The sequence below is a fragment of the Triticum aestivum genome, chromosome 3A (genome assembly GCF_018294505.1).
Source record: "Triticum aestivum cultivar Chinese Spring chromosome 3A, IWGSC CS RefSeq v2.1, whole genome shotgun sequence".
Classification (NCBI taxonomy): Eukaryota; Viridiplantae; Streptophyta; class Magnoliopsida; order Poales; family Poaceae; genus Triticum; species Triticum aestivum.
In genome coordinates, this window is record NC_057800.1 from 594,095,432 (window position 1) to 594,107,425 (window position 11,994).

General features: G+C 49.6%; 1 protein-coding gene across 1 annotated transcript; it reads right to left on the reverse strand.

The window, feature by feature from the left end:
* Window positions 1-3,426: 3,426 nt before the first annotated feature.
* Window positions 3,427-7,241, reverse strand: LOC123062443 (probable LRR receptor-like serine/threonine-protein kinase IRK). The gene is made up of 2 exons (XM_044485964.1): window positions 5,739-7,241; window positions 3,427-5,200 (listed from the first exon to the last, which is right to left on the reverse strand). The coding sequence occupies exons 1-2, from the start codon at window positions 7,121-7,123 to the stop codon at window positions 3,739-3,741; spliced, it is 2,847 nt and encodes a 948-aa protein (XP_044341899.1). The 5' UTR covers window positions 7,124-7,241; the 3' UTR covers window positions 3,427-3,738.
* Window positions 7,242-11,994: the final 4,753 nt, after the last annotated feature.

Consider the following 11,994-nt stretch of genomic DNA (forward strand, 5'->3'; position numbering starts at 1 on the left):
AATATTTTGGATTGAGAATTCATCGAAGATCTAAATCTCAACTACACTTGCCCCCCCCCCCATAATAGTATGGTTTTCCCCCTGACTCAATAGAGAAAAACGAAACTTGGGAACAAACTTCGTCTTCACGCCCGCTTTGTTTTTCATGCAATAATCAATTGTTCCTCGGACAACATACCAAAACAATTGCTCTTACAGGCAAGTTTTAGGGTTGTCTCCCATACATATAACAATCTCCTCTACGTATAACTTAGGCATACTTCTCTTTACTCCTCAGGAACCTACTTCCTATGTATACTCACAAACACATTAGTCTCTTGACTGTTTTGCCCATAATCTTCAAAACTCTCTAGGGGAACTAGATGCACCTACACCTGGCCTTAAATTTTGATTGTGAAAATAGTTGTTTGCTCTGTAATCGGTAAGTGGAGCTAGAGAACGTGAAAATTGTGCAACAAACAACCCACCAAGTTTCTCAACATGGACTATATTAAATCATATGTTAATAACTCCCTCCCCCCCTCTCTCTCAATCTCTCTCTCTCTCTCTCTCTCTCTCTCTCTCTCTCTCTCTCTCTCTCTCTCTTCTGATTTAAATGGCTCTCTCACATTTTTGAGTCTAACTTTGAGTACTAATTTAACCAACAAAATACAAGTCATGTACCACTACACATATATGACTTGAAACTACTTTCGAATGCAAATCCAGTGGCAACATATTCCGCACTAACTTGCCTTACCACATGCTCACATTTTGCACTATATGATCCAATGGAACACCTATAATGCATCTCTCTCTCTCTCTCTCTCTCTCTCTCTCTCTCTCTCTCTCTCTCTCTCTCTCTCTCTCTCTCTCTCTCTCTCTCTCTCTCTCTCTCTCTCTCTCTGCTACACTAGCTCAAGTTCCTGAGATACAAAGGCGAAAGAGTAGAGCTTGTGCATGCCAACTCAAATACTAGGTACTTTAATTTTCGGGAATGCTTCCAAGTGCTTATGAGAACATGATGTTGCCTAAGTCGAATGTATTTGTATTACTCAAGAGTGAACGACCTAGTGTGGACAAGCAGGACACACACTAAAGTATGATCAAGCATGGAGATGGCACCAGGAGTACAAGGAGACAAGACGGAGCTTAAGTGATGATTTCAGGATTTTGAAGCTACCATGATGATGTGTGAGGGACATGGATGAAATATGCAAGATGCCCCCCGGCTAGCGGAATCCTTCCTTTGTCCCGCCTCAAATACTTGCTAGGGGCGTCGGATTAGGGTTTGGGTTTAGTTTGATTGATTTTTAGTGTTTGCTACTCTTTGCCATAGACACGGGCGTCGGCGAGACCTCCTGTAGTACGTGCCATCAGAACCCCCGGCTAGTGGAAACCCTCCTTTGTCCCACCTCAAATACTTGCTACGGGCGTTGAATTAGGGTTTGGGTTTAATTTGATTGATTTTTAGAGTTTGCTACTCTTTGCCATAGACACGGGCGGCGGCGAGACCTCATATAGTACATGCCATCAGAACCTCGCCGAACTTCATCTTATATCTGTAATTCAGATTTCATATCTTAAATTATTGCTTGTTCTTTGGTTGCATGTATGGATTGATCTTCATGATTACATTGATTGTGTTTCCAACACTATCAATGACCATTATAGCATGAGTTGCTATATAAGTGACTATAGATAACACGGCAGTTTCATATAGCCATTAGCTGGCTATACTATTAGTCATTCTCTAATGCGACACTAGGTCCTTCGAAGCCCTTCCCATTGAAGTTACCAATGTGCCCAGCAGAAAAAGAAATAAGTACGTGCTCATTTTGACTCTTAGATGGGCTTGATTCACAAACATTAGTTAAGCCATACTGATAAAACGTTGGGATTGGCTATATGTAAGTCACCTGAAAATTTATTGTGGGTAAGTTAATTTTTTGGTCCGTTAGATTAAAATTCAACGATCATTCTTCTTTCTTCTTTCTTGTTTGTTCAGCTTTCTTCCTCCTCCAACTATTCATCCTCCCACAAAATCAACTTACCCAAATTGCAAATTCAGTCAACTTTCGTATAGGCATTGTATCAAATATTTTCATTATAGATAGTTACATTACTTTGATCACGAGTAAAGAAGTATCTAAAATGCAGAAATACAAAAGTACAAAACGCAAATATAACCGCACATATGAGCATAAAGATTTCAGAATTTTTTGAATCTTTTTTTAATTTACTGTCCACTGGGTGCAGACGAGCCTGTGCGCGAATTGAATATCCTCATGTGATGCCGCTAGTTTGTTTTAAGTAAGCGATGACCGGTCCATGGTTTCATGTTGCAATTGTACCCCCTCCGGTTCTTTCTACTCCGCGTATAAATTTTTTTTGAAGTCAAACTACCTAAAGTTTGACCTAATTTATCTTAAAAAATAGCAACATTTACAGTACATAATTTATATAGTACAAAAATTAATTTCACGATGCATCTAAAGATATTAATTTTATATTATGATGTTGATATTATTCATATATAGTTGGTCAAACCTTATGAAGTTTGACTTCGGAAAAAAATTATATGCAGATTAAAAAGAAACGGAGGAGGTACATCATTTGAAATGCTTGAATGGAGCAGCTACCCGTGTCTCCAACGTCCGAGATGAGAGAGGGGGAGAGACGAAAGCAGACAGCACCGTGCGACCATTCGAGAAACGGTGCATGGTTGGGTGCCAAGTGCCAAGAATGCGGCAGAAGCAAAACAGCATCATTTTCGACAGATTTGCAGCTCCCGCTGGAGTGGGCAGGCCTCGCCCACGCCACGCCCCCGGCCCACGCCTCCCTCCTGGTTCGCTTGCTGTCGACGGGTGAGGCGGGGCAGGCAGGCGCGAGTGAGTGAATGCTGCCTGCTGGGTTGCTGGCACAGTGCTACTGTTGCACGCGGCGGAGCAAAATGGTAGGTGCTGCATTGAAGGCTCCCTCGATTCAATTCCTCCGGTGGGGGGTGGGGGTGACGACTGGCGCGCGTGGCGTGGGAGCACAGAAGCAGTCACTGCCGAGACGCCTTTTTTGGAAGCTTCACAGGGCACTGGGCCCGGACACCAGCTGTGATCCATGGATCCTTGCTCCAACGAGCCCCTTTGGTCTGGAGCGGCCTAGGGTTCCCATTCCCTCCGGGTCAACGGCTGCAAATAGTTAGTCATACAGTTTTGATAGACTTAGACTGGATCAGAAGGGTAATCATGGATATTACAGTGATGGAATCAGAACAGTCGTTGCTCTGAACATTTTGCTGTTAGTGAATATAGGTTTACCAGAGGGGCAGTGAAAAGATTTGGCAGCATCAGACCAGTAACAAAACTAATAAAATGACCACACATTGTGAAGCAGAAGATGTCGAGCAATATATGTAAGAAATCAAAAGTCACATTTATCAGAACAACTAGCTAAGAACGCAATCAGATATCAGTCGTTTCAGGGGAGCCGAGATGCCGGCCAACCACTGCGGCACCGAGGCAATACCCATACCAGCAGAGATAAGCTACAGTTTCATCCAAGGAATGAACCAAAGAATTGCAGAGAAGCAACAAGCAGCATCGCCAACCCCCTAAAATTTCAGAACCAAACTACAAACTACATGCATTCCATAATGCATCACCACTCCATCGCTCCCACCCTTCTTCCCAACCGGGCATCATATATGCATCTAGTAGAGAAACAAAAACCCAGTTACACGCGGAACAAAGTTCAAAAGAGACCTCAGACCATCTCATCCCCTGGACTGTCCTGCGGACTCCTCACCACCTCGAGTATACTCAACACCTCGCCCATGTCCGGCCGGTTCGACGGCACCTGCGAGGTGCAAACGAGGCCCAGCTTGATGATCGGAATGGCCTCCTCCATCGGGAACTCGCCGCACAGTCTCGGATCCATGCAGTCCTCCAGCCTGCCTTCCTCCAGCGCGCTTCGCACCAGATCACATAGCACGACCACGTCATCTTCCAAGTACTCAACGGGCCTCCTGCCCGTCAAGATCTCCAGTGCAAGCACACCGAAGCCGTAGACGTCGCACTTCTCGGTGATCTTCACCGTCTTGCATGCGAATTCTGGCGCCATGTACCCGAGTGCACTCTGGATCTTACTGCTCAGCACATACCGGTCCAGCATCGGGAGCAGGCTTGCAAGACCATAGTCACCGACCCTGGGCTCGCCATTGCTGTCCAGCAGCACATTGCTTGACTTGAGGTTGTAATGGACAACCCCATGCTGGTGGAGGTGCATCAGTCCCCTGGCAACACCGATGATAATGTCAAACCTCTCCATCCAGGAAAGAGTGTTCTCGTCCGTGCACTCATGGAGGTGCTTGTGCAGATTTCCTCCTGGGAGGTAATCATAGATGAGCAGCTGCAGCGACGAAGTCCAGTAAAAGCCTCTCAGTGTGACAATGTTGTGGTGCCGCATCTTGCTAAGCACCTTCACTTGTCGCTCAAAGTCATCCTTAGACTTCACCAAGCTAGACACGGTGAGCTTCTTGATGGCCACCGGCTGTCCGTCTCTGAGCACCGTCTTGTAGACGGCACCAAAGCCTCCTCGCCCAAGCTCACAGTCCTTGTTCAACAAGGCATGCCCACCAGTGCTGAACTCTGGGCTGCCTTTACCAAACATGACAAGCTTCCCAGAGCTAGCATCATTCTCCGGGGATTGGCTAAGGTAATCATCAGATAGTGCAATAGCAGGCTTTGGGTGGGAGGCGGCTGCACGGACACGACGGTTGAGCACAGTCACAGTGATCACTCCGAAGGCAATGGCAGCACCGCCCGCAATGGCAATGAGGGTGGAGACGCTCAGTATGATTTTCTTGTGGTGCTTGCTGCTAGGGGAGCTTGGTGTGGATTGCGACAAGGGGTTTGATGAGGAATTGGGGTTGAGTACAATCGGCTTCGGCATGACCACACCGCAGGAATTGTTCTTCCTGGAGCTGCATAGGCCGGAATTGTCTGATAGGAAATAGTTGGGGATATTGTCGAAGAAACGGCTGTTGGGGAGATTTCCTGATAGCAAGTTGTGGGAGACGTCAAAGATGTGCAAGCTGGGCAGATTAGAAAGCTCCACCGGCAGGGTCCCATTCAGCCTGTTCTGGGAGAGATCAACAGCCTGAAGACTGGTGAGGTTCCCCAGGGTGCTTGGAATCGGTCCCGTGATGTCGTTGTGCGACAAATCCCTGCATTCACAAGCATAACTGAGTTTATATTTGCTCGATCTGCAGGCTTCATTTTTTAAGCAGTGCTCATTAAGTCAGAATCAAGTAACAATAAGTTTAGTTTGCTCGATCTGCAGGCTGTTTGGTTTCTAGCCACACCTTGCCACACTTTGCCACAACTAACTGAGTTTATATTTGCTCGATCAGCTTGCTAGATTTTCTATTTGATTACAGTTTGCAAAGTTTGAAACAAATGCCCAGATTCCCACACATGCACATTTGACTTCAATTCTAAGCGTGTCCTAGAAAATGAACTGGGCACTGGATACGAGCAGGACAACATGACAGAGACCCACAATTTGCGGTTTAGGACTCCTAACAGAAAACTAAGACATCGGTGTCCTGTCATTTTCTACAACGTCTCTGCAACCTAGGAAACTGAAAGCAACCAAGGCATGCAGGGAAATACAAAAAACAAATAGACCTAGTCAACTTCACTAACAAGCAATCTGAAGTGTCAAATTTGGTGCGTCAAAAAAATGGGGAGAAATTCGCTTACAGTGCAACGAGGGAATTGCAGCTCCCAATCTGTGCCGGTATGCGGCCGGTGAGCGAATTGTCCCCCATCCTCAGCACCCGGAGCGCCACGGCGCCGCCAATCTCCGGTGGCACGCTTCCGGTCAGCGTGTTAGCGCTCACGTCGAGCACCTCCAGCAGCCTCATCCCACCAATGCCAGCAGGCAGCTGCCCCGATATGGAATTCGAGGACAGGTTCAGAAACTGCAACCCCGCGAAGGCAGTAATCTGCGGCGGGATCCCGCCGGAGAACGCGTTGCTCGACAGGTCCAGCACATGCAACGCCAACGCGGCATCTCCGGGGACCTTGACCCACCCGTCGAGCTTGTTGCCGGCGACCGAGACGCGCTGCAGTGGCAGGCCGAACACCCACCATGGGAGCTCGCCGGTCAGCGCGTTCCGGCTGAGATCGGCCTCCAGCAGGTTCTTACATTTCGCGATGTCGTCGGGGATGACGCCGGCGAAGCGATTGCCCGACAGGTCAAGCCGCTCCAGCGACCACATCTCCCCGATCCACGCCGGCACCTCGCCAGCGAGCGCATTGCTGCCGGCGCCAAGGAACCGCAGCGCGGTCAGCCTCCGGAGAGAATCCGGCAAGCCGCCGGTGAAGAAGTTACGCCCGAGATCCAGCGATTTAAGAAGCGCCGCCTCTCCGACATCGGCCGGTATCTCCCCGGCGAAAAGGTTACGGCTCAAATCCAGCGCCCGCAGCGAGCTGCTCCGGGGGAACCCGCCAGGAACACTCCCCGACAGCGAATTCCCGGAGAGGTCCAGAGAGCGGAGCGAGGGCAGCGACCAGATACCGTCGGGTATCGGGCCAGCGAGGCGGTTGGAGGAGAGGTTGAGGGAGAGGAGCGAGGAGCAGGAGGCGACCGCGGGCGGGATGTAGCCGGAGAGCTCGTTGTGGGCGAGGGAGATGGTGCGGATGTCGCGGCATTGGGCGAAGAGGTCGGCGGGGACGGTGGCGGCGAGGCGGTTGGAGGCGAGGTCGAGGGAGCGGAGGCGGGGGAGGGAGGCGAGGAGGCCGGGGAGCACGGGGCCCGAGAGGTTGTTGCGGGGGAGGGAGAGGGAAAGGAGCGCGTCGAGGCGGAGGAGCGCGCGGGGGAGGCGGCCCGAGAGCGAGGCGGCGGGGAGGGAGAGCGAGGTGACGCGGCCCGCGCGCGCATCGCAGCCCACGCCCGGCCAGGTGCAGGGGCGGTCGTCGTCCTCGGTCCACTTGGCGAGGCGGCCCAGCGGGTCGGCCACGCCCGTCTTGAAGACCACCAGCGCGAGCACGTCGTCGGTGAGCGCCGTCGTGGTCGTCGCCGCCGCCGCGGCCGCCGCGAGGAGGAGGAGGAGCAGCGCGGGGGCGGAGGCGGAGGCGGCCATTGCGGCGGCCGGGGAGGGGAGGAGTGCGAGTGGTGGGATCACACCGGAGCTCTGTCCATTTGCGCGGAGCAGTTTTGGGTGCGGGCCGGGGAGGGGAGGGGAGGGGGGTGGCGTGGTGCGGCGGGGAGGCTGTGAACTGTCACCTGTGGCGCAGTGGGGAGGCCCCCCCTCCCTGCTTGCGCTATTAATGAGCTAGCACGAGTAGAACTATGGGGAATGGACAAAATGATTCGATTTAGTATTAACTTTTCCGATTTGTTTCCCTTTTTTTTCAAAAAATAAAGATATTTGGCAGGAAAAAAATGGAGTAATGCATGTGGTCACCTCATCTCATTTACTCCACCATTAGTTAATACTCCGATATTTGTGTACTATAGGTGCGTTACAGCCATTATTTGTGGAAGAAAAATAATCCACCATTAGTTAATACTCCGATATTCCGGATTGATTGCCACCGATGGAAATTTAAGGCGTTTTCATTCACCCCTTGATAACGCCAGGATTAATAGGGCCATCGTCGACACCGCCATTATGACCCGATTTCACAATCTTTATATCGGGCCTCTCGCTGACGAACGTTCGCCACATAGCATTTCCTTTCGTTTTCGATCTTTGGTTTGGGTGGACTGTACATTTGCCTGTAGCGAGACGGAAGAATTCCTCTTGGTGACCAAGCGAACGAAACCACTCTTCACTCCCGTGCGTGGGAATTCATTCTCATTCACCAAAAGAAGGGTGTGAGGAGGTTTTGAAAGCTCCTCCTGACGCGTGTCTGCGGGGGCTCTGAAGGTTGCTTGTATTGAATGCGCTCCCAACAACCCTCATTTACACCGGCCGCTTTTGATCCGAATGGCAGCCGGCATTCATTGCGATCTGGAGCAGCGACGGAAAAGCGCAGGCACGAGCAGCGGCGCACGGCAACCCAGGCGGTACAGCCACGCTGGCCCCGCCACGCCGCTGTGGTGAGCAGTGCAAGTGCAACCTTCAAATTTTGGGCGGAGTGGGATTTACCGCCATGCTCTCGCGGCGGCACCGCCGGTCTCCTCGTCTCAGTCAATTCCACTGCTTCCATCTCGGTTCCTGCTCGCGTCATTTATGGCGTTGCCACTTTGCCATGGTAGATCTGCTCGGACACCATCGTGATGACCCATAAACAGATAAACTACAAATCTCGCATTTGATATGAGATTTCACAAACAAGTTCAAATTCAAACGACATAAACAATTTTACGCGCAAATAGAAGCCAAGTTTATTACGGCTAACGCAAAAGAGGGCTCTGCAAAAGGTTTGCGCCCATGTCCGGCATCATCTTGATCGATTTTCACTCCGCGTCATCGAGTCCACCTTAGAGTTCATCGGCGCCACCGAATCCACCTCCGGCGCTTGTTCTAACTCCCGCACCGAAATCATTCACATTGCCACCATATGGAGCGGAGAAAACTTCACCGGAACTGTAGCACGGACCGGCCGACGCCACCATTCTTCTTTTCAAGATTTCTCTCCTTGTCATATCATGCCATGTTTTGGTGAGGTCGTCCATGTCATTGCGGTTCATTGACATTATCTTGTTCTCTTTGGCGAGCAACATGGAAATAGATTTGTTTTCGGCGGCGCGTGCTCTTCTCTTCTCGATGCCAGCTTTGCGCAGCCCCTCTTCCTTGAGCAGTTGCCACTTTTCTTGTTTCTCCTTCGCCTTCTTCTCGATCAACTCTTTCTTGATCTCCAATGATTTCAACAACATCGACTCGTTGGATTGCACCATGGCATCAATCTTCTCCCTCAAGCTTGATGCTTCTTGCTCTCTCTTCATCTTCTCCTTGGTCTTCTTGTCACCATCGGGCTTGTGCAAATTTCTTGGGCCATCATCATCCTCATCTTCATCCATGTTTGTAAGTGAGCCTCTCTTTGATGGGGATTCTTCGTCGATCAACTTCCACTTCTCGCACTTTTGGAGCAACTCCCAACAATGCTCTAGTTTGGAAATTTTGTCTTCCGAAGCTTCCATGTCCTTGTATCTATGTTGAGCAATCTTGTCCTACACATTGTGAACAAAGTGATTCAATCATTTCCCATGATGCAATATGATGATGCACAATTTGAACAAAGGCAAAACAAACTCACATAGTCGGACTCCACGGTGCCCCTTGGAGGTGCATTGCGTACTTGCTCCAAGCAAGCTGCCCAACGGCTGCACATAGGCTTGATGTTCTCCCAACGCCCTTGAAGCGACCAAAATGTGCGTGGAGTCCTACTGGGATGCTTTGCCATAATGCGGAAGTATTGATCTTTGATCCTTTGCCAACATCTCTTGGAAGTTTGAGAAGTGTCCGTGCATGCATCAAGAGACACCGCACTCCATGCTTGAACCAAAGCTTGATCTTCCAAGATCGTGTAGTTCTTCGATCTTATGCTTTTCCCAGTTTTTGCTTGCGATTGCTCAAACGCTTCCGCTTCGATCTCCTCCAATTCGTCCGCACAACCATGATCATCCACGCCGCCCTCCATTTCATTGTACTCGAATGGTTCGAAAGGGGCTTGATCAATGTCAACGGCGTTCGTGTCCAACAAGTGCACGAACTCGGTTGTGCATTGTTCGAACCACCGCTATAGCAAACGATAACAAGTCACGCGCTATCGAGAATAATGGCGAAAAATGAAAGGGAATCACCAAGACCGAAGACGCATACCTTCCGGCCATTTCGTCGAACACCTCGCTCGCGGGGGGGGGGGGGAGCGACACCGTTGAACGGCATCGCCGGAGCACCTCCTTACGGCAGGATGGAGCGAGAGGTTGAGGAAGGTGGCTTCTTTGAAGCCGGAACCTTCCTCCGCTTTACGCCCGCGACCTTGCCGACCTTCTCTGCCGCCGGCCGAGATCGCGCTGCCATGTTGGCGCCCGGAGCGCGGGCCATCGTGGCGGGGGCGGCCGGATTCCCGCCCCGCACGACCACGTTGCCCTGCGCTTGCGGGCAGGCGCGGCGTGGGCTTGGGCGACGGCGGCGGGGCCAACATGGTCGGCGACAAGATCCGCCCGAGGGGAAGGGGCGTGCACGACCTCGACGGTGAGGGGGGACGGCATGGGGTCGTCCATGGCGGTGAGGGACGACGGGGGAGGAGCAGCCGGAGCTTGCGGAGTGGGGGCGATGGTGGCGGAGGGTGCGGGAGCGGGAAGGGCCGCGCGGAAATGTCCCTCCCGCCAAATCTCGCGTGGGATAGGTGTTGAGCTCGGGTCGGCCTCCCAGCCCATGAAGATAGAGGTTGGGGGAGAAGATTTGTCGCGCCCCGCAAAAAAATTACGGGCCGGGGCGGGGTGTCGGGTCTGCTCGTGCAGATTTTCTGGCCCCGACCCACAATTTGGCGGTTATTTTGCGGGCCGGGGTGTTTTACGGGGTCTGCTAGAGTTGCTCTAAACACTTTACTGCAATTGAAAGGCCTAACACGTTCCTTCGCAGCTACTTTGGCTGTAGCCGAAGAGTGTTTGAACGATTTATGCTTGGGTTTCATTCTTAGTTTGTCATTCTATTCTACAGAAAATCACTTAATGTTTTTGTTAATCAACCCGCAGTACAGTTGTAAATCTGATTTTTGCTTTTGCCAAGAACCCCTCACGATTGTGGTAATCAACTTGCATATCAGTTTTAAGTCAGATTTTCATTTTTGCAGGGAATCCGTTGATAATTGGCTTAATGAAACCGTTTATAATAGTCATATCCTTTAAAACCCAACTTCAAACTTACTAACATGTTGTATAATAGCAACCTTAATAAATAGCACATGATTTGTCTTAATTTTATACCGGTGCCGATCCAGGTTGGAAATGAACACCTCAGTAAAATCAAGATTAAAGACGAAAGAAATCATCTATGACCACGCATGCACGCCTAGCCAAAACCTCATAGAAAAAAAAGCAGATTTCTCATCTTATGTCGAGACACACACGCCTTAGGTTTCACAACATTCAAACACGTTATGATTGTGTGACCACTTATGCCACCTTCCACGAGGATGTGACCATGAGTAAGTGACAACGCAGATGTGATGTCATATGTTTAAAGAGAGGATGTGGACCTATTGGGGTCTTGACTCATGGTTATTGGGTTAGGATGCTCTTTTGCTATAAAGGGAATATGTATTCTTGGTGTGTCATGCTATTTTGTAGAAAAGTCCCTGATGTTTCTCTTATCAACCTACAATCCAGTTTTAAGTTGAATATGTAGAATCTGAATATGTTGTTATTTTATCTGCTAACCATTTTAAAAATGCTATTTAGAGTGCAACCTTAATCAATAGCGCATGATTTGTCTTACTTTCATACCGGTGCCCATCCAAATTGGAAATGAACACCTCAGCAGAAACCAAGATTGACGAAAGAAACCATTTATAACCACACATACATGCCTCACCAAAACCTCATGGGGAAATGGTAGATTTCTCATCTCATGTATATATATGAGAGAGGGAGGGAGAGAGAGAGATGCCTTAGGATTAACAGCATTCAAATACGTTGTAATTGTGCGAGCACTTAGGTCACGTTTGGTGAGGATTGGAAGGAGGATAAGTGGCAACACGGATGTAATGTCATCTGTTCAAAGAGAGCACGTGGACCTACTAGGGTCTTGACTCATGGTTATTTGGTTAGGAGATTGTGGTATTTCTTTCTCCCATAGCAACGAACATGCTCTTTTGCTATAAAGGGAATATGTATTCTTGGTTTGTCACATTGTTTTGCAAAAAAATACCTGATGTTGTTGTTAATTGATACGTCTCCGTCGTATCTACTTTTCCAAACACTTTTGCCCTTATTTTGGATTCTAACTTGCATGATTTGAATGGAACTAACCCGGACTGACGCTGTTTTCAGCAGAATTGC